Source organism: Phoxinus phoxinus (genome assembly GCF_949152265.1).
Source record: "Phoxinus phoxinus genome assembly, chromosome: 5".
Taxonomy (NCBI): Eukaryota; Metazoa; Chordata; class Actinopteri; order Cypriniformes; family Leuciscidae; genus Phoxinus; species Phoxinus phoxinus.
Window position 1 is genome coordinate 23673563 of NC_136880.1, and position 24048 is coordinate 23697610.

The 24048-nt window shown below is 39.1% G+C and overlaps 1 protein-coding gene across 2 annotated transcripts in view; it reads left to right on the forward strand.

The window, feature by feature from the left end:
• fam110b (family with sequence similarity 110 member B) overlaps window positions 1–23500 on the forward strand; it is a 45473-nt gene extending 21973 nt beyond the window's left edge. The window contains exons 2-6 of one of the 2 annotated variants that reach the window (XR_013797556.1): window positions 5777–5867; window positions 15561–18471; window positions 18689–19648; window positions 22176–22264; window positions 23332–23500. Coding sequence is in view for 1 of the 2 variants with exons in the window: in XM_079612437.1 (XP_079468563.1) it covers window positions 15888–17081 (1194 nt within the window). In the remaining variant the exon portion in view is untranslated. Of the gene's footprint in view, window positions 1–5776; window positions 5868–15560; window positions 18472–18688; window positions 19649–22175; window positions 22265–23331 lie in introns of those variants that run through there. The other variant, XM_079612437.1, reaches the window with a different exon arrangement.
• The last annotated feature ends 548 nt before the right edge of the window (window positions 23501–24048 follow it).

Here is a 24048-nt window from a genome sequence, read left to right on the forward strand (position 1 = left end):
AATTCCTTCACTGCCCTACTGACGGTCACATGTCAGTCTGATAGCGTTTTATATTAATGCCATTCATGATTTTGATGGGTAAGCTAAAGATGTATCTTCACAATTTTAAAAATGTGCAATGACACAAACATTGAAAATGGCTCAACTCATATACACGCTACGCTACCATTCAAACATTTCATTTATTTAATCAACAATACACTAACATTTGATATCTGGAAATATTAATACAATTCAGAATAACAGATTTTCCATTTTAATATATTTTAAAAATGTAATTTATTCTTATGATGGCAAAGCTGAATTTTCTCTTTGTACAGTCTTCAGAAATCATTCTAAAATGCCGATTTGGTGCTCAAGAAATATTACTTATGTTGAAAGCAGTTGTGCTCTTCAATGTTTTTTTGGAAACCGTGATACAATTTTTTTTTCAGGATTCTTTACTAAATGTAAAGTCCCTTTTCCATGGGAACAAATATATATATTTTAAATGAAAATGATGAAAATACAGTTTTTCCACATTAGCCCGTCATTGGCGTAAATCTTCGACCTTGTGTGCCAGAAGCGTGTGTGTTTGTATGTATGCCGTTGCCTTCCTCTCAGTATGAGCTCTCATTAAGCTGTTCTGGGTGCCGGCCCGTAGCTTGGCCTCTTTCTCAAAGCGGACTTGCAACGGAAGGATGTTTTAGTGAAGAAACGCTCCTTGTTTTCAGCTTTTAACATACTTGCAACAATCTTATTCATCTCCCTCCTCAAAGAAGGCCTCTCCCACACTGGCCATGTTGGTAAACAAAAGATCCTGTGCAAAAGCCACCACACCTCCAACCTGTTTGTTCCCATCGGGGCCTGTTTCCTCAAAATAAACCTCGGTGTGTGGCAATGGGTACGTTCCTTTAGTGGTTTGGGACTGTCCAGCTTTCCTGTAGGAGAGCTTGAATTAAAGAGAGTCTCTGTAAGTTTGTATTAGTATTCCTTTTTCCCAACCATCAGATGTCCCAACTTAGTGAAGCAGGCATGGATTCCATATGAATCGCTGAATGGTTTAATTTGTACCATGGGCCTTTTTGTTTCCTTGTTGAAGTTACAACAGCCTCTGCAAGGTGGAGCTTCTGATTGGCCCTCCAGCTCCAATCAAACCATAACCTCCTTTAGTGGAAGATCTCGTCCGACGTTCTCTGTGTCTGTCTCAGCTTCTAGATCTGTACACTGTAAAATATTGTATGATCAAAAAGTTATGACAACACATGTTTTTACATCACTTTAAAAAAAAAAGTATATATATATTTTTTAGAAGTTTAATATAAGTTAAGTCGGGTTTAAAAAGGAGAAACTGTTGTTGAAATTAAGCTAAAGTATGAAATGAAATTATTGTCATTTAACTTATGTAATTTTAATAATTTTGTATTGTTAGGCCTATAGTTTTGTTCACTTTTGTACGATAAACAATTCAGTATCGGGTCGCCACATGATATCCAGAAGTAAAATCTGGGTTATGAAGCTAAACCATTTGCCAACCACTGATGTAAAGTCTCCCTGGTGTAGCGTGTTTTCTCCTTAAAACTGGATCTTTGAGAGAGACTGATTCTGCTGCTGCTGCTGGTGGCAGAAGTGCCATCAAAGACAAGGTGAAGAGTTTGTGTGTGTGCATGAAAGAGACACGCTGAACATAAATAGCACTTGCATTCAACAGTATAATGTATTCTTGTGTCTGGCTGATGAGCGCTTCACGGAGCCGTTGTTTAATGTCTAGAGTTTTAGTTTCCACGGACGTCTACAGATCGTCTGTAGTTTCGGGGATGTTACTACGATCGTTTGTTAGATCTTTGTTCTTGTTTCGCAGCATTTCATTCTCTGTTGTTCTTTAGTTTCATGCTGAAGTGGAATAGTAAGTGAGTGCTGTAGTAAGTTAAGTTGACACTGTTGGCTGTAGATTTGGGAACTGACTAACCCACATGCTGTTGTATGTGATTCATGGCTCCGGACTTGTTTGGAATGATAATGCAGGCTTTGGTGTTTGCTCACAGATAAATGAAGCTGTGAAAGTGTGCGTTTGGCTCTGTGAAGAGAGCCGTCTGCACGGAATGCCAAATGACCACGTGAAAAGCGAAGGCTGTCTCATGTGCTTGAGTAGTAAACCAGCTCTCAGCGGGATTTATGTTCTAGAAGTTTCTAAAACATGGTCACCCCTGACCCTAGAATGCATGACTCACAAAAAAAAAACTATATGAATGCATATAAGGTCAAAGTGATCCTTGTTAGATTTGCTGGTTTTCTTCAATTTAGAAGTGAAGGCATCCTGTTTTTTTTTCTTCTTCTTTATTTTCAATGAAATTACCAAAGTCAGCAAAACAGGCTTCTTTTCTTCCATTTTGTGATGTATATCTGAGGAAAACTTCTCGAATGAGGAAAAAAATGTAGGACAGGACTTTGTCCATTGACCATTTGTCCAATTTGTCCATTGGAGTTGTTGGATCATTGGTGCTTGCTAATTAATTCTTTTTTTTTTTAAATAATGACGTGCATGGATAAATTAATTATACTAAGCACTGCAATAAAATAAGAATAGTTCATTTTGATTTCATGGTGACTTTAAATGTTTCAGTAATGCTAGTTTATTTTATTTATTTATTTAAAAACATAATATTCATAATTTATTCAAATGGTATATACAAAGATTTCGGCTGTGACTAGAACACAGAATATCACAATATAGCAGTTCGGCACTGCAACTTAACAGGGCACTTATTTGAAGAGCGAGATGATGCACCTCCATTTTTCCTGCATCCGTTTCGAAAACCGCCAAAGCAATCCATACGGATACGTTGGTTATGTCTGGACACACAAATATTATTTGATCACTTGCAATTAATAGTGTGGACAGTCTACCTAAAAAGATCTGATTTGAAAAAAAAAAAAAACGGATTTGCCTGCAGTCTGAACCGCCTTGTTTGTTTGTTTGTTTACCAACTTCTGACTTATTTCTACTGAGAAATGGGCATTGTAGTTGTAGTTGCTAAATATTAGCATGGTTATTATCACTGAAGTACCCTCATACCAAAACCAGGTGCACTTCCTCCCGCAGACACCCAGTCCTGTCATGCGTCTGGATCTGGACCAGTGAATGTCTGACGTGAAAGGAAAGGCAAATCTACTCACTCAGGAAATTCCTAGAAATTCCCATTGGTTATAGGCCTACTCTTAATTGTTTATGTACACTTCTCAAAGTAGATGCATTTGGGTTCATTAGTCTCAGTGGTATAGGCAAGTTTATTTATATAGCAAATTGCATTCACTATGACAATTCAAAGTGCTTTACAGAAAGGAATTAAAATAATCAAAATAAAAGCAAGGAAAATTAAACCAGTTATAAAAGAAATTAAAAGAGATATATGATGCAGTTCTAAAATGAATTAAGAGTAAAAAGATAATACATAGATAAACTTCTCATCTGGCAAAACACAGGTGTATCATATTTTTCACAACTCTCAGTTTTGAATGCTATAGTATAGTTTGCTCAAAGTGTGTGCAAGTGAGGAGGATCCAGCTGACTAAATGTGGGTTTTGCTTCTTCATATCATTAATCACATGAGCTGTGCTGCGTTGAATTCTCTAGGGAGGGATGACATGAAGAATATGCCTGTTTGACATCTCATCCGTGTGTCTTGATAAGTCTGAGAAAAAAAAAGAAAAAAAAAATTTAGTGAAAAATATCAACACAATGGATCAATAATGAAGTGATTCTGTATTTCTAGTTTTGCTGTCAGGTTGTGTTCTCTGACTGAGGTGATAATGTGGTTTCTACTTCATTAAAGTGCTGAGCCCCGAGCAGCGAGTTTGTACCAGGGTTTTCTCATTACTTGGATGTCCACGTCTGGAGGAACTTCCCCATAAAATGATAAACTGTAGTCATGCGAGCCTGCGAAGCTCCAACATCTGCTGCTTTCTCTAGTGTCATGATGATTCATTAACACAGTAAAAGGGGTTGAACACTGTGAGCTCAACATGCAAACACTCATCATCCACTGTATTTATGCGGCTCACTTATGTCCTTACAATCGCAGTCTTAGCTGTCTCGAAATAAGAGATCGGAATCCAGGCTGCGCTGCTCAACATCGCCAGATTAAAAATGCTCCGATCTCTTATTTCGAGACAGCTAAGACTGCGATTGTAAGGACATAAGTGAGCCGCATAAATACAGTGGATGATGAGTGTTTGCATGTTGAGCTCACCCCTTGTAACACTCATTTGGTCGTCTTTGAAAAACGATGCCATGCTAGATATTGGCAACTTTCCATGAATCAAATCAAATACAATTTTATTTATAGAGCATTTTTAAAACCAACCTTGGTTGACCAAAGTGCTGTACATAAAAGTAAAGGGAAAAATAAGAGCAAGAAACACGTAAAAGTTACAGAAGGTTAAAAGCACAAGAAAAAAGATGAGTTTTTAACATGGATTTAAATTCAGCTAATGTAGGAGCTGGTTTAACATGTAGTGGTACTGTAGGTTGTTCCACAGCTTAGGGCCAGCCACTGCGAAAGCTCGATCACCCCGGCCTTTTAGGCCAGATCGTGGGACAGACGAGAGATGCTGATCTCTTGCTCCAAGTGATCTGGATGGGTTGTGCGTGACAATTAAGTCAGAGAGGTATTTGGTTGCTGAGAGCTTTATTAATGAATAATACAACTTTAAAATCAATTCGGTATCGGACTGGCAACCAGTGCAGGGAACGTAGAATTGGGGTGATATGATCTCGATTGCGGCTGCCAGTTATTTTTAACATAAACTGTTGATCAACAATCCCGGCAGATCACAGAGTTTTTCCTGCTAATCTTGGATGTGATTTTTCTATTTTGCAACACTGAAAATAACCGAATTTAAGGACATGTGATGTGACACTTGATTTGTGCAGTTTTGAAATTAAGAGATACATATCAAAAACTACACAAGAATAAGTAATGTGTTGCAAATTTAACACAAAATATGCTGCACTTTGAATTTGGGAGGAAATTTTGGAATATTTAAAGAATATTTATTTTAACGATCTAAAGCGCATGGACTAAAGCGCACGGTGCAAGTGCACTTAGGGTGTGTCTGAATACACTTTTGCTGGTTCAAAGACGGGAAAAATGGTCGGTGCACCCGGCGCATGGTCTAAAGGTGTTGTCCATATTCTCTTAATGAGTAATCGGTGTGTTTTGGGCGTAACATGCAATAAACCAATCAGAATCTCATCTCCCATTCCCTTTAAAAGCCAGTTGTGCTCGCTCCATGGTGGATTTGCTATTTACATGGCGGAATTTGCAAGCGGAAAAACTGAACGCTTCTCTAGCGAGGAAAAGGATCTGCTCGTGCGCGAGTTTAAAGTTTAAAATATATATATATATATATATATATGTATATATTTAAAACGATTTTATATTTTTTTATTAATATTATAATTTATAAATATTAGTTAATACTAATTAAAATAGTATATTATTAATATAAAATAAATTATATTTTAAATAATACTAACTTAGGTAACAAGGTGAGACTGAAGACACTGTCAACAGTAATATTTGTCAATATTTTTAATAAAATAAACAAAAAATAAACAAAACAAATAAACATGTCACACAAAAACTCCCTCATCCTGGTTCCTTACCATTATTATTATTATACAACAATTTTCTCATTGCTAGTGCTTCGGTAATAAAGCTATCAGAAACGCATTGAGTTTGCTGTTCACTGATTTGTGATGGCAGCCTCTTACCCGCTGTTTTCTTTTGCCCAGGCGTCACCCCCACTGATAACCTGCAGCATCTGGAGGACAAGAGCGGCTCGGACAGCAGCTCGGAGCCTGTTAAAACCTGAGCCACACAGAGGTTGGTTACGTCATCTTTCATCTTCTTAAATGCTCTTCCCTCCAGTATAACTTATAGAGTAAAAACTATACTTTGAACAACACTAGCCAAACAATTTTCAATACACCAACAAACATGATATCTGCAGTGCTGGGGTCAGAGAGTCTGTTTGCATTCCCAGGTCCTGTGTTTGTTGTTGTGTGCGTTAGCAGATGTTCCTTCACAGAAAAACAAGAGGTACCTGAGGGAGCAGCTTTTAGTGCGGGAAAAGTTTTTCCCATGTCATTTTCTCTTAAGCGAATGGGTTGTACAAGCTGACACATTCCCTTTGATCATTTCCAACCCTTCAGAAGTGTGTAACTCGGTATGTTCATCTGGGTAAAGGCTATGATGAAATCAATGTGTTCCAGAATCCAGACTCACTAACAAGCCGTTAAAATGTAATGTTTGGGATAACATTTTCCCATTGTCCACAATCTGTTAACACAATTGATGAAAAAGAGAATGAGAATTTGGGTGCTCGAGTCAAGTCATCTGTGGTGTGTCTAATTCTCGGCAGTTTGTTTATTATAATTAACCTGAGAAGATTATCTTTTCAGACCGACTTCCTTACAAAACGCCGGAAACGGTCTCCACCTACAGTCATGTTAGGAACGCCTGTCCAAGACTGCTAAACCATCACATTCAGTCACACTGGACCTTGGTGAAACAATGTTACTTAATTTTTGTTTTGTTTAAATTGTCTGCAATTGCAGGCTGATGTATAGTTTGAAAAACATGTCAAGAGATCCTTTTCCTTTCTAATCCGTTACTATCAATCTTTTTTGTTTTTAAACGCAAAAGCATTTCCCATGTGAACAACTTCTCACTTATTTCTGCTTGTTCTCAGTAAGTGAGGCTTGGTGAGTCGAGTTTCCTCTTGTTACAGATGGTACTCGCATTGTTCATTTTTTTAAAAAGCATTATTTTTAATTTTTCGTTAATTTAATTAACCACCCTTATAATTATCTTTAGAATATAATCAATATCACGATGAACCATGTTAACACATGTTGATCCAATCCACAGCATCATGATCACCAGCCAACTGAGGCCATCCTCAGTCCTCCGTCACTGCTGTCCTCTCGCTGCTCCTTGAGTAGCACTAACGGGATTATTTCTTCTGCGTCCGGGACAGATAGAGCATTAAGTGCACGGGAGCTTAGGGTCTTCGCTGAGGACACCATTTACTTTTTAATGGATGAGTCTGCTGTGAGTTCCTGATAGTTAGCGTACAGTATAACTGCATACATACGCTCATCATTTATTCACTATTATACGGGTGATCAAAGCCCGTAAGCTTTGGGTTGATGAGGCATGAGTAAAGTCATGAGTGGTGAGATTTGTCCCATGAGCTTTAGTACAGGATAATCTGGGTCATGGCTTTGCTCTTAACGAACCTCAGTCTGGGTTAATGTCCCTTGCATCCGTTTACACCAACTAGATTAACTTTGTTCTTGTTAACTCAAAGAGCTGGTTAGGTAGTGATTGCTGCAAGAAACACACAACAAAGCTGTGCTAGAACATTGATATTCTCCCAGGACATGTTGCTCCAAGCGCTTGGACTACTTCAGATACGTAGAACAAATAGATTTGCAACGGTCGCTTTTTCGCATTCAGTGTGGACAGCTTCTAGCGTTTACGGCGCAATGCGGCTGTGTTGCTTTTATTCTTGTGAACTTACGCAGGGTCCAAAATTAAACCTCACGGAGTGTCAAACGCTTCTCTGTTAGCATGGCCTTTGAAAGTAGTTTAAAGGCCATTTACTAGAGTGTGTCCCAGAGGGAAGGGAGCATATTTAAATGTGCTTAAAGTTGAAGTTGCTCTCTTAAGAATACAGACAAATGTGCTTGCGCTTTGAAAGGCTCACCTGCAGTCTTCCATGAGCCATAGAAGGTCATATTCTGGTTATGTGCACTTGTAATTTAGTGTTTTGTAGACCTTCTCAAAATAGATGCGCTGTTGCTACCTGTGCCTGCCAGGTAGCCCTCGACAAAGCACAGCACGTCCTGTGTTTGGTCTGGATGTCAGAATGATGCCTTTTAATAGGTTTGCTATTTACCTTAGGCTTTATTTTCAGAGCCTTTCCTCTATGACAGAGCACCTTTGATTTACTGCAGCGGCATTGAGATCACCAAACATCCTTGAAATTGCTGTGGGCCTTCTAGTGCCAGTATCACAAATAAAATTAAAGTTTCTAAGACAAATATGTCTTCTGTCTGGATATTTTGGCAAATAAAATGTCATGGGGATGATGAACTGGATGTGATGACAGAGACTGATTTGTGGCACTTTATGTTTGCCACATATTGACATTTCTTCTAACTTTAAAGTTTGTTTTTGTGATGTCTGGGAATATTTTCTTCTGCTCTTGAATTTGTATGTGGATAGTTGACTCTAAATGCCTGACCAATTTCAGACTGTTCAGACCAATGTTTAAAAACTGCAGACAGGCTGAATGAAAATGCAAATTCACTATTTGACAGTAGGTAACGCTTCTAGAAAAGCAGAAATGTGGTGGTTACTCTGGTACACAAAGCGCGGTGTAACTTTCCTTTTCTGACACAGAGAATAAAGGAAGTCAAACAATATTTACATGTTTCCAAATAGGCGTTCAGATTTTGTATTCAATATGGTGTTTACGTAACAGCAGCATCTGAAAAAAATGGTATAGGATTTGGTGTACAAATTGCTATTAAATTTCACAAATAATAAACTTTTTTTTTTAAGTAACACTGAATTAAATAATTAAATGTGACATTTTGAAGTAGAAATAACTTTTTTTTTTACATACTCCATTAATATTTGTTTTATTTACAACGTCGAATTAACACTAACAGACATTCATTAAAAGTTGTTTAAATTTGTATTATTTACAACGTCGAATTAACAGACATTCATTAAAAGTTATGTTTAAATTCGTAATGTTTATTGCTCCTAATTTTTGCACTGAACATTTGTCCACCCTGTCTACATTAGGTGCAAGCAGCGCAACACGTCTGTAGAAACTAGAGATGCACCAATACTAAACTTCTCCGTCGATACCGATTGCAGATTATTCAGAATGATATCTACCGATAGTTACATTTTCTAAAAGAGAAACTCTTCCAACTAATGCTGTGTAAACTATACAAGGAACCCTCTCATTTGTCAAATTTCTATAATATTAGAATTTAAAAAGAACAACAGAGCTCAAACTATTATATTCAAACTTATTTTCAGATCAAATATACCTTTTGAGGTAATGCATGTTTTTTTCATGTATTTAATGAATTAAAGTGGAAGAAAAGACATGCACTCCGCACAGCCACTTGAACTGTCCCGTTTAAGAGTGTCAAACCAACATTTATTGTTTTCATTTTTTTTTATTCAATTTGAAAACGTGATTTGGTGATAAAAGTTGACAGAATTTGAAAGCTGAGACGATTTTTAATTATAAGTATTGTCTTTATTGTATCATGAGTATGCATTATTGTTTTGTATGAAATTCAACACGAGACATTTTCTTCACACGCAGTATAAGTCCTAGTCTGATACGTTTTTCCGCCCCCTTTGATTGACAGAATATAATCGGCCCCGATCATTGGCTTTTTTTAAACAAACGGTTGATAGTCGATTTTGAAAATAATGTGCAACTTCCAATAACAGGACAAATGGATTTAGATAATTTGCTATCATGTGTCCAGTCCATTGTAGACAAGCTTCTACACAGTCGAACAGACACTGTGTGACACTGCAACTGGTTTGGTGGCTTCTATATATGAAATAATTATGTAACAAGGGCTCGGGCACATTCTCTCACACACACACACACACACACACACACACACACACACACACACACACACACACACCTTCTGTGACGGTGGGCCCATGTCTGGATGAGTGACAGGAGGGGAGAGCCAATGAGCTGCTCTCCCCTGAGGGCCGGGGCTCATCTGCTGGCTCCATGAGTCACTAGTCCAGCCCACTGCTCACAGCACACAACCAGCTCTAATGTCACAGCCCCGTGCTGCTGGTGTGAGCAGATAACATATGGACACCAGAATCTGTTGCTTATATAGCAGTTCATCAACACTACAGCTGCGGTGTAATCTTATGAAACCATTGCCAACTTATGAATATTTACAGTCGGGTCCAAAAGTCTTGCTTTAAAGCTCAAAATGCTCTTAAGATCATCTCAAATCATTCCTCTGCATATGTGCTTTTATGACACTGATAAGGGTTGTATCATTTTTTTATATACCGGTATGTAAAACATTCTTTATGAATTTGTTTTTTTATTTATAAAACTATTTATTGGTTCTAAATAATGGTAACAAATCATTTTGTGCGTATGTTTTTTATATGAAATATTTAGTAAGAATGTTTTGATGCCAAAACCAAAGCAGGTTTATTAACGCAGTTTTGCTGTGAAGCAGGATCATACTGTAGTTCTTCTCACCCTGAGTAATGTAACTAGAGGACGAGCCTTTAGGCAAATGTGATAAAAGGATTTTTGCTGAAATCCAATCTTCTCTTTGTTTTATACATGATTTTGTAACCCAATACACCCAGCGGGACATTGGTGCTTAATATCATCTCAAAGTTGATAAACGCAACAGACTCGTGAATCTAGTATTAACGTAACGCACATCTAGTCATGTGGCCTTAAAGCCGCAGTTTTCTTTCTTTTCTTTTTTTGGTCAGTTTTGGTTTTAAACTGCCTGAGTAAAAATTGTTCGCGTGATCATCATGTGTTTGGAATTAAAAGAAAAAATTTGGCCTCTCAGTCAGACAACAAGATGGTTTTAATGGTTTTGTTGCTACATTGCCAAACGGCTCAGCTGATGTGGCGTATTTTCTGCACATTTCTGTGATTTTTATGACCTGAGGCGCACTGGAATGTGGCTTACGTGGTCGTAGAGTATAACACTGGTACAGCTGAGAGAACATTCCTAACATGGGGACCGCACTCGTTGATACAGATGTGCTTTATGATCTGCTAGCTATACGTAAGAAACCATAAAGACCTCATGAAATAACAAGCAGTTTTCTGTCCTTTTGCTGAGTGCTGACATATCCTTGCCCTGTGCTGACTTGTTTCCTAAACAGCAAGTTTGTATAGGTTATTAGGTTGTATCTGTATATATATTTTTGTTATTATGCTTTTAATTTAGCTTTGATTTTGCCACAGCTGTGAACCATGATTACGATTAGCAGTTTGCTAGCCAGAAACGCTGATATTCGGGAGAGGGACTTTCTCATTCTAGAGTTTTTTTTTTATCAGACAAAAATTGTTTACACCTCTGAGTACAAGATCAATATTTTACACTATCAGTATTTATCACAGTTCCACTGACCTGTGTCTCACGATTTTAACTAACAGCATACTAACTGTTATACTATAGATACTAGTATATTGTACTAGTGTATATATATCTTAAAGTGACAGCAGCAATAATAAAAGCCTGAAAAACCTGAAAAGCACTGTATATTTCATTTGTATGTTTATTCTATTGTATTTATTTATTTGTGCTATTGATTGTAGTTTGATTATTTGTTCTTTTTTTTATTAATGGCCGTTTACTTGCCTTTTTTAATGTTCGAAATTTATATTAGTTAGTAGTTTTAGTTGTGGTATCAAAACTGGAATCGAGAATTGTATTGTAATAAATAAGGTGAAATATCACAAGGATGCATGTCAAAAAAAATAAAAAATAATAAGCGAAAGTATATATGTGACCCTGGACCACAAAACCAGTCATTAGTAGGGTATATTTGTGGCACTAGCCAACAATACATACAGTGCTATGCATAAGTTTAGACACCCATGCTAAAGTTGACTAAAAAGAGGAATAAAAAATCATATTTTGGAAATTGAACTTAATGCCTTAATTTAAAAAAATAGGAAAAATCCAACCTTTAAGGACACCAATTTTCTTTGTGAATGAATAATGTATCGTAAATAAATAAATGTTCTTCCTTAAAATACAGGGTGCATAAGTTTGGACACCCCTATGTTAAATTCCCATAGAGGCAGGCAGATTTTTATTTTTAAAGGCCAGTTACTTCATGGATCCAGGATACTCTGCATCCTGATAAAGTTCCCTTGGCCTCTGGGATTAAAATATCCCCACATCATCACATAGCCTTCACCATATCTAGAGATTGGCATGGAGTACTTTCCATAAGATCATCTCTCAATGCAAATCAAACCAGCTATTAGGCTAACTGAAATAAAACCATGCAAATCTCTAGGTATGGTGAAGGCTATGTGATGATGTGGGGATATTTTAATCCCAGAGGCCAAGGGAACTTTATCAGGATGCAGAGTATCCTGGATCCATGAAGTAACTGGCCTTTAAAAATAAAAATCTGCCTGACTCTATGGGAATTTAACATAGGGGTGTCCAAACTTATGCACCCTGTATTTTAAGGAAGAACATTTATTTATTTACGATACATTATTCATTCACAAAGAAAATTGGTGTCCTTAAAGGTTGGATTTTTCCTATTTTTTTAAATTAAGGCATTAAGTTCAATTTCCAAAATATGATTTTTTATTCCTCTTTTTAGTCAACTTTAGCATGGGTGTCTAAACTTATGCATAGCACTGTATGTGTCAAAATGATAAATTTTTCTTTTTATGCCAAAAATCATTGGGATATTAAGTAAAGATCATATTACATGAAGATAATTTGTACATTTCCTACCGTAAATGTATAAAACACTTATTTTTGTGAGTGAATGCAGCACAATCGTGATCATAAATGGACAACTTTAAAGGCGATTTTCTCAATGTTTCGATTTTTTTTTTTTTTTGCACCCTCAGATTCCAGATTTTCAAATAGCTGTATCTCGGCCACATATTCTATCCTAACAAACCATTTGGAATCAATGCAATCAACCATTTGGATCACATCAATGGAAAGCTTATTTATTCATCTTTCAGATGATATATGAATCTCAATTTCAAAATTGTGACCCATGTGACTGGTTTTGTGGTCCAGGGTCACATATAGTAATATTAGTATATATTAATACATATAGTATAGTATATTATAAGTAATAATAGTCCAAGCAATAAAAATCGAGAATCCAATTAAGATCTAATTGGAACATCTGTTTCAATACCAAGCCCTAGTGTGTATATATGTTTATATGTAATGTATATTTAATGAAGTCAATGTAATAATAATATATATATATTAATTATGCCTAATGTATTAACTGATGTTTACTGACAAATTGAATCTTATTGCAAAGTGTTTACCACTAAAGCCACAGAGTTCATTGTGGTCTTTAAAGACCAGAAAGGAATATTTACTGTAGTACACACACATGACAGATATGTTACTGATAAGGGCATAGGATCACATATGCAGGGAGGCCTGCATGTATTACTGATCGTGTAGCAAGTCGTTCTAATATCCGTTTAACAAATTACTGTTTCATTTCAGCAGGCCAACTCACAGGGATGGTGTGGTGAGGTAAAGTGTTATTCTTACATGGGCGATAAGGGTGAGCGGGTGCGTTGAGAAAGCCGTGGGGATTGTCTTTGGCTCTGATAATTCAGAAGGGCTTTGGAGGGAGATGAAATGATGTGAGATGGCTCTTGGCTGGAGTCCCACAGCTGGGCTTACTCTGTTTTGGGGGAGGGGGCTACAGCACTCAACACAGAGGATTAAAGGCGACTTTTTTTTTTTTTTTTTTGCGGGGGCGTTTGGGGAGATCGTTACAATTATTACTCTACATGACCCGTGTTTTAGTCTCCTCTGTGTTCTGTAATTATGGTTGAAGAGAAAGGCCCATTCCCCATATGCGGTTTAGGTTTATAATCATTGACCCCTTCCTGAAACATATAAACAGTCATTGTTGATAGCGTTATTAAAGAACACAGTTTTCTTTTCATCACAGTCTGCTCATATTATGTCTAGCTAAATCATCAATAAAGTGACTGCAAAGTTGTTTTCTGTATATGTTTGTTTTTGTCCTGCCAATGTCCCACAAATGGCAAAATAGGTTAGTTTAGAAGATAGTATTACTGAAAGTTACTCCAGACCAGTGCTTTTGTTTTTACTCTCTGGCTGGTACATAATTCGCTTCCAATTACTAGTTGAAGTGGTTTTGTATGTGTGTTTTTGACAAGCTTTATTAAGAACATCTGTGACATGTTGTCAATTGGCACTGGAAATAAATTTCGACTTATAAAGGCTTATAAAAAGCACAAGATATGTAGAAATTTGTGCCCCATAGACTTCCATTATAAGTACATAACCTTAAGTGTGTTTTTCAAAATTATTTTCTGTGTAAATTGACAGCATGCTACAGATGAAGGAGTTTTAATTGTCCTTTTAAAAGGCCATCTTATTCTGTTTTCTCCAATACTTCCTCCTCTGACTTTTCGAAGACTTTGCAAAGTCTCCATCTAACCCAAAAGTGACCCTGGGGACGTTTTAAGTGCTTGGGCGGAAAAAAAAGTGCTTTTGGGTCCAGTGAGGTTCACTTGCTAATGGGAGTTTTTGTAATTAAATTATATGATATTTCTGCAAATCTGATTGCTATACAACAATAAAATCCCTTGTGAGCTTGTAATCAGTGGATTTGTATGCCTGAGGTCGGGATGCACAGAAATGAAGAACTGTGTGTAATAACTCTGATATGGGTGCCATTGTATGTTTTACAGTTTTGAAATTAACTAGACCTTGTAATGGTCAACATATACATTCTCATACATTGACAAAACATTATTTGAAATAACAGACCATTTTCTACACCACAAAGTGGTACAGATATGCTATTTAAATAAGTGTGAAGCTATACAAGCAAGAAATCATAAACCTATTGAGCTAAAGACCCTAGGCATGTGAAGGCTTAAAATAAAATAGCCTGAGCTCAAAAAAGAAACTCACTTGCCGTCTCAGTAATGGCTATGCTGATGTTTATTTATTTTTTTATTAATCTCTGCAGCCCTTAGATTGAATCAGAAGATTGTCACAGACTGTTGTGCCATAAACTGCTTTGTCATAGCAGTTTCCAGAACTATTGTGGCCACCACCAACACTGTTGTCGAAGAACCTCTGTAATTACTTTTATTTATGAGACTAGGAAAGTTTTCCACCATTTCGTGTTTCTTCCTCTCTTCAATGTATTTTTTCTTGTTCCCCTGCAAACAGCCTCAGGGTTTTGCCAGGAACACGAATCCTGATCATACGTCTATATTTCTTTCTGCAAAAAGAAAACATGCACACTCACCCTTAAATTGCTGAATCATAGTTTCTTTGCAGTTTTATGAGAATAATTTGCCTCTTTTGACTTATGAGAATATATTCATATAATTTTGTTATGAAATAATTATAAGCAATATATAAGAAATATGGTTGATTACACAGACGAACGATGGTAACATATATAAATGTATCCTATAAGGATAAACATTGCAGTTATACATAAGGAACCACGGTGCACTAGTGCATATCAATATTTCTATATTTAAAAACTTTCTCATACACACCCACCACCACCTAAATGTGTTAATTCCACTGATATTGAGGTGTACATGTGTTTCTATCAGTTGTTTTCTCGTTCTTACATCATCAGCCAACAGCATGCCAGAGTCGCAGCTCTTCCTGTTGTTGCTAGGAATGTGATGTCACCTGCTCCTTTAACATGGTTGGTCCTTGTGTTTTTCAGGTCCTCAGCCTTGGCCAGGAACAAAGGAGCAGCGACAAGGATTTTCCCCACAATCCTCTGGTGCTCCCTCCCAGCTGGCTGAGCCTGACAGGTTGGGCTGACACTGACTGGAGCTGAGTGCTCTCTTTTCCCGTTGTGCGGGGCCTGGCTGCGTGGAGGAAGCGGGGGCTAATTAATGAGCTGTGAGTATGAGGCCTCACTGCTGACAGCCAGTGGAGACGGGATTAATAGTCCGGTCATCTGGCTTGATGCGTGTGCCTCCAGGCTGCCCCTTGACGAGAGTCCACTGCGGAATCCACCACGGCGGCCGCCGAGAGACCAGCAGAGATGCCCACCGAGACGCTGCAGGCAGATAGCAAGCCCGCCGTCCAGGGTGGGGCTTTTGCCTCTGCTGTCCCACTCCGCATCCTCAACAAGGGGCCTGAATACTTCCGACGCCAGACTGAGCAAAACCCGAAGCGGTTGAGTGCCGTGGAGCGTCTCGAGGCCGACAAGGCCAAGTACGTAAAGAGCCAGGAGGTCATAAACGCTAAGCAGGAACCCATCAAGCCACAGGTACTGGCCAAACCCCCTGTCTGCCCAGTTCCTGTCAAGAGGAATGGCGGTGTGGGATCTGGCTTGAAGGCCTCCAACAACAATGCCAAGTCAGACACCTGCGCAACCACCACCAAACGGGAGAATCTCAACCTGGAGATCCTGAAGAACATCTTGAACAGCTCCTCCTCATCCGAGGGGCCTGCCAAGGGGACGTCTTACAAAGTCGGGGCACGCAGCTGGGCGCCGCATCGCTCATCCGAACTAACGGAACCTGGATGTCGTTCTTTTACCGACTCGCTCAAGGTACCATCTTCCACGCAAGGTCGACACAGTCCACAGGGAGGCAACTTGAACCTGAGTCGCAGGCTGCTGGAGGAGAGGTCGTGCGAGGCCGTTGGTGAGCGTTCGCCGCTGCATGCCTCCCACAGCTCCTCAGACATTCGCCGCATGTGCAATGGCAAGCCACTGAGAGCGGCCCGTAGCAGCAGCTCTTCCGCACCACCACTGCCACCCAAGCCTAGCGCTAAGGCCTTGGCTGCTTGTGACAATGCACCCCGCTCCCCTGAAAAAGAGACACTGGCCAGCACTGCTACAGAGCTGGAGTTGGGCAATTCTGTGGCCCGCAGGCCCTCTCTGCACCGCTCCAAATCAGACCTGAGCGACCGCTATGCTCGAGCTGGCGCAGACGTGGAACGCTTCTTCAACTATTGTGGGCTGGATCCCGAGGAGCTGGAGAGCGTAGGTGTGGAAAGCTTTGCCCGAGCGAACTCTGACATTGTGTCGCTCAACTTCCGTAGTGCCAGCATGATCAGCTCGGACTGTGAGCAGTCACGGCATAGCAACGACGACCTGACCGATGAAGAAGATGATGCCGGGGAGCGTGTTCCCTATGGAATTTCTGCCGTTGAACGGAACGCCCGGGTCATAAAGTGGCTCTACAGCATCAAGCAGGCGCGGGAGTCTCAGAAAGTCTCCCATGTCTAAAAGAGGGAGCAGACCCCCCCAACCCAATCTGGACTTGGTACCTGCTTATTTTTGCAATCCATGCACTGTCTTTGAAATCTCTAAAGACTACATGGCAAAGCCTTTTGAGTTGACGGCTCTTTTTAGTCGCTTTTTTGCATTCAGTGTTCGCTGTCTTCTGAATCTGCATGACTCCTTAGACATTCAGCCTCTTTGCGGCCTCAAGGTAATGCAGCACATGTAGGAACCTCTTTAAAGATGGTTGCGTCAATGCCATCTCTGTGCTGAGAACAACTCATATTTCCTTTTTTCTTTCTGCCTCTGTCTATCAAACGTCTTGATGCCAGCACTTTTCAGGTGCTTCTTATTTCACTTGGGCGCACTGAGCCAGGAAGCCATATTGGTATGAATGCAGAGCTGCAGTGTGTTTAGACTTCTTTTGATCCTCTCTCTTTCTGTCACTTTTTTTTTACTTGTTCTTATGATGGATATGAGCTGTATGTATATAAACCTCTGTGAATAGGCGCAGCAGAAGCATGTTTTAGTCTATTCTCAAGATCTCCCCCGCCCGACTTGTCTTGGTCAGCCTTGCACTGGTCATATTGTTCCAGCAGTATCACGACACCATTCAGCTTCATGTGGTTTGTTTTCTCTTTGTCTGTCGTCCATAAATCTCCTGTTTTATTTTTGTGGTACTATTGTTTCGAAAGGTGTAAATGCTGTAAGAAGATGTATATCATTTTCAGAGTTGTCTGAAAAGCATTGTGTGATGACGAGTCTGCTATGTTCCTCCATAGCTCCTGGTCTGTTTGTTCCCCCTTTGGGCTTGCATTGCGAGGCTGTGTGAGACTTTGTCCATGAACAAATCTGTACGACACTGTTGTTGCAATGACATATATGTTCGGTATATTGAAGTTTGAGCTGTTACTTAAAAATTTCATCAAAATGTTTGTTCACATTTAGTTATTTTTCATTTCAATAAATGGCTGATTTTGCCAACTTTTGTCATCAAACTCAAATGTTTGAATGTATTTTTCTCTGTCATGTATATATTTGATGCATGTATATGATATTTTTCTTGAAGTGAAGCATAAACATTCTTTACAAAATATTTGAATGTGTGATCCACTGGAGAAAAAAAACTCATACAGGTTCAGATAGACATCAAGGTGAATGAATGATGACAAAACCTTTTTCTTTTACTATCTATCCCTTTAAGCAATCATAGAATGCTTTTTGAACCAGCTCACACATTGGCTAGCTAGTGGAAAAATAACAAAGGCCAATCATGTGATCCTCCCATTGCTGACCCTGAGAAAACAGCTGTCAAGTCTTATATTCTCACAACCCTATTTTTGCTCTCTCATTGTAAGCCCTTGTCTCTTTGCAGAGCATGGCTGTCTGCAGGAGGGTAGGTGCCTTTAATTTAGTCATTTGTGCTGCTTGCTTTCTCAGGGCAAGAGGAAATGATCTAATTCATCACAAATGTTTAGAAAGTCCAGACCGCTGCACTAGAGGCCCCCTCGGTCCCTGGAGCACCTAACTCATAAACAAGCTCAAGGGATCTATGGGTCACAAGCTGGAACACTTACGTGAAACCTAATGTTTTCTCCCACTTTTCTCTGCAGTTTACAGAAAAGACTCGATGCAAATTCGAAAGCACTGAACTGGTCTTTGATTGCTAAGGCAAGTCTCAGTTTTATTATTTCTCATACTTATTCTTCAACTGGTGCACAATGTAAAGTGCAGACATGAATGATACCTTAAACTGTGTGCCTTATTAAGGAAAGGTGTTTTTGCTTTTATTCTTATAGTAATTTGTCAAATGATTGTAGCCCAGGGGACAGTATAATGGGCAGAAAAAAAGATTTGCATTGAAGGAGGGACCTGAGCCACTTGTAATGACCTGAATACACACTCAAAGTGAAAGGTTCTTTATTGGCATCTATGGACCTTTAACATCCATTGAACCTTTCCAATGCACAAAAGATTCATTTTACTGGAAAAGGTTATTCAGATGATTATTAATATGTTGACAATGAAAAAAAAAAAGGTTATTTTAAGAACTGATCACAGAAAGGTTATCATTTTCCACTTAAAACACCATAACAACGCCCTTGCAACCACATAGCACTGCATTAAAATACACTTAGTGACATTTCCTAGGTTATGCTGTTATCTTGAACAGCTTTTATAAGGGGCTGTTGATTTTAGTAACCAGAATAAGGCATGTCTGTTATTTAAGCCACAAAATGGCTGCCAACTCTTGCTGGTCTGAAATTGAATGTGTTTTTAGGGTAATTATAAATGATTTGTAATAGCATTTGAATGCCTGTTAAACAATATTTACACAATGCACACCCCCTCCCCTACTCCCCTTACCCCAAGAAATGTAGGATTAGCGAATCCTCCCTCCGGCTTTGCATGACATGAAGATAATTTCTCAGTTGATCTAATGAATAATGGGAGGGTTTATCTGTTCATGTGAGGAAAGCACAAGACTGTCGAGCTGTGGCGGTAAAAAGCCTTGCTTTTTCCTTTGAGGACCTGGATTGAAACAAAATGGCACCCCAGGCAACAATAAGGAGGTGAATTTAATTTTCCATTTTGTTTCCTGAAGTTACACTAATAACATCAGACCCTCTCATGAATGCCTTCATTAATTTCCATCTTGCATGCCTGACAAAAGAGGCATTGATGAATGCCCTTTCTATAGTCTCTCTCTCTCTCTCTCTCTCTCTGGCAGGAGTGGAGCAGAACATTAGGCTATGAAAGCAAGCCATGTTTGAGCTCTGTCTCTCTCTCTGCTGGAGGGATGCTGCGACATGGTTGTGGGGTTCATTGGCTGTAATCATTCCCCCTGCACGCCTCCCTTCACAACACAAAGGCTGCAAGTTTCTTCATTCCTTTGACTCGTGCTTTTCTAATGCAGCGTTTTAAGCCTAGCGCTTTGCTACAGCTGTGAACTAGCATGCCATTTACCACCGATTGCCACCTCTCTCTAAGGCCAGAGTCTCACAGTATTCATGTGGTGTCATAACAGCCTGAATGTTGCCTCGTTGTCCCTCTTTTGTTTGTTTTGCTATTGTTTCGTCAGTGGCGCTGCAGCATAAATAAGCAGAGATTTCATCAGCACTATATCTCCTTAGCAGAATTGAAATAGAGGATTTTTTACATGGCACTCATGGTCAATTTTTACTTTTGTATTTATTTGGAAGTGTCATGTTTAGTAATGGGCACTTATTTTTAAACCAAGTGGATTGTGAATGGAACTTTAAGAAACAAACAAACACAAATATTTTTGATGAAGTTGCATGATTATTGTAGAAAAAAAAACAATGGAAATGCATGCTGATCTGATCAGTTCAGATGCAATTTAGCTTGGTTAAATATAACCAAGTAAATTGCAAGTAAATTACATTTATTATAAAACAGATAATAGCCTCCTGGACTTTTGGTGTGTGTGTGTGTGTGTGTGTCTGCTGGTGTCACAATCACGCACACGGCTGATGTCACGACTGGCTGGCTGTAATCCGGCACCCTGAGTTGTGCATATATATATATATATATATATAATACTGGACTTTTGCTAAGAAGCCTGGTATTTATGCAGTCTCGATGCATTGTTTTATCACATAAATCAAGGAAAAATTGGGCCAAAATCTAGAATTGAATAAGAAAACTGTAATGTGAGTTCAGGCATCTTTAACTTACTTTCATGAGTGTAAAATTACTATTTCTTACAGCAATCCCTTGTATTTTCATGTAGATTTCTCAAATCAAATCTTAACTAATCTGTTTCAACAAAAATGTTTTATTATGTTTATTTAAATGTCACATCATGGTGGTTTAGGGCTTACTTTTGTAGGACTTTAGGTTTTTCCTGTATACTTTTGTCAAGTGTTTGAACGATACGAACAACCCGTCAGAGCAAAATATCTTTAGAAAGCATGTGGCGATGGCGATCCATCGTTAAAATTCCAGTAGCTTGGAAAAAACTTTGTCAACAACCTGCATTCACTTGTTTTCAGCCAGGAGAGTAAGAAGGCTCTGTGTGCAATGAATGCTCCTGAAATTGAAATTCAAATGGCAGCCCACAGCTAACCATTATCAGCTGCTCTACGATTCCTCTAGCCTCAAATAACTGAAGATGCTTAAAAGAGGAGGAATCTGAATTATAAAACATAACTTGGGCTTATTTAAACACTGTAGATTCTCGTGTCTTTTAAATCGGCCGGTTAAAAGTTTTTTTTATTTTACATATTCCATTCACAGACGCATTTTTTATAGCGATATCTATATATAACATCTAGATATAACATATCTATAGCAGATTGTCCTAAATTCCTCCCCTTAACTGAGGGGCAACATATATGACCAACAACCATAATCATCTGATTGAAGGGCTTTTTTAGTCTGATGAGAAATGCATAAGCCATCCATTTCTGAATACCTTTAATGGACATAATACTGAGATGGCATGCAGATGTGGTCATTAGTGTGATGCATCTTGTAGTGCCTGCATACAGTATGAAATGGAGATTATAAGTAAAGCTTACTTGGGTCGTGTGTTAAGGACAGTGTGTGTAACCCTTCTTATCTTGGCCAACTGTAGTAACTAACATAATTTGTTCAGTTGGTCAATTTGTTAAATGTTAAGCAGCACTGCTAGTGTTTTCAACAATGATATTAAGAAATGTTTCTTGAGCAGCAAATCAGCAATGATTTCTGACGGATCATGTGACGCTAGAGTAATGATACTGAAAATTCAGCTTTGCCATCACAGGAATAAATTATGTTTTAAAATACAGGCTATTCAAATAGAAAATGTTTTTAAAATGTCAAAATATTTGTTTTTACAGTATTTTTGGTCAAAAGCAGCCATAAAAGACTTCTTTCAAAACCATTAAATTACTGACCCCAAACTGTTGAATGGTAGTGTATATGTACTGTAGTATTTTGAATAATGATAAGCCATTTGCATTTTACACATGCCTGATGGTTTGACAGTTCCGTAATATATATACTTTTTCTCGCTTTATGTATATCTCTATGCCTGATATTAGCCAGCTGTCTATCAGAAACTCATTTGATATGTTCTTTCATGACTTTCAGTGGCACAGAACCATTTCAAAAAAGCAACACAACGCTTATCTCAGGGACACAACGCACAAAGTTTGTGGTCACAGCACAGAGGATAGAAGGTAAGTCACGCAGGACTATAGACCTAAAAGCTTTTATTTCAGTTCCCAGTTCTGCATCAAACTATTGGCACACAAACCGTATCTGGATCCTTAGATTGTTATGATAAACACTGTATGTGTGGTGCTAAAATCGTAAAACTAACCCCCCCCGAAAAGCTAAGCCCCCCCCCCCCCCCCCCCCCCGAAAAAAAACAAACTAACAAACAAACAAGCTGTTGACTGATTGGATGTCTGATGGATGCCATTCGTGCAATCATCATGCAATAACTGCATCAGGATGAACACAGACTGTCCCCTAGTGGTGCTTTCTGTTTCCTACATGGGTGAAAATATAAATAGAAAAGCCTTTTTTAAATCTAATTTCACATTACTAAACTCCAATGTTTTTATCCTGCGTTTAATGTTTTTAAATGTGTTCCCTTATGAGAACAAAATGCAAAAACAGTTCAACAGTTTGATAATCAATTCAAAACATTACACACAAGGCCTAAAGGGGGCAGCATACACACAGAGATGATTCTCAACATGCAAGAAAGACACATGCTGTATGTTTCTGGCAATGTTCACTAAGGAATATTAGCTTACTGAAAACTGTGCAGCATACAGTTCATAAAGTATGTGTGAATTATGCAAATAATAAATGTATCAACTTTGTTGTCACATGACCTCATCAAGTGGGATGAGTGCAAGAATTCTTTATCCAAGAAAAATCTCAGCTAATTTTATTTTTGGTCTGATCAGCCCAGTTTTGTACTCTCTGTCGTTGTCTTGGTGCTCATGGTTTGTTTTGACAGCTCCGCTGTCATCGTGGCATGATCCCCACCCTCTTGTTATTCCATTAAACATAATTGCTCACCTGTCATCAATTGACTTCCTCATTTATTCCACTTTTTATTCCTCTCTTGTTCTGTGTCTTGTGCCAGAATGTTTGTGTATGTTACCTAGTGCTCCGGACAGCTGTAATACATTGTCGTGTCTAGTTAAACCGTGTTTGTGTCCTGTTTCGAGGCTCCAGTGCCCGTTTTGTTTCTTTTAGTTTTGTTTCTCTCCTCTCTCACGCCGTCTAGACTGCATTCCCCTGCCCTGGCTTGCTTCCTGCTCCTTGGAATTGACTTCACTCACCCCAGCCTCTGATTCCTCGCCCACCAGCGATCTCTCCACCGGGTGCTAGGTGCTGTGGTCTATTGTGTTATGTGTTCCTCACGTTCTCCTGAAGGCTGCCTAGGAATTGAGCTGTCCAACGCCCTCTGCTAGATTTAATTATTATTTTTCTGTTGACTGCTTTTGGCCTTGTGTGCTATTATTCTAGAAATAAACTGAGTTTTGTTGTGCCCGCAACTGAATCTCATCCTGATTCCTGACACTCATCCAGCAGACGCTCTCTTGGGCCAGCATGCCACCCAGCTTACCACCACTACACCGGAGGTTAAATTCACGTCAGCTCGGGTGGCCAATCTCAACGCCCGTATTGAGGAACTCCAGTGATATGCTCTGGGAACCAGACCAGTCATTCATCCTGCCCAATCTCCTCTCCACCACGAGCCTGGACCTCATGCCAACAGCCCACAACCTTACGACAGGGACCCAAACTGAATGAGGGGGCCCTGCATTCCAGGTTTATTGAGGAGCTGGATGATGACATCCATGATGAGAACGGCACCTATAAGCTGCCCTGCGACCTGGATTCCTTGGTAGACCTGGCTCTTCGTGTGGAGGGTCGGATCCTTTGCCGGCGCCAGCATCGGTCTGGAGGCTGGGGGAGGGCTCCTTCCCCCAAGTCAACC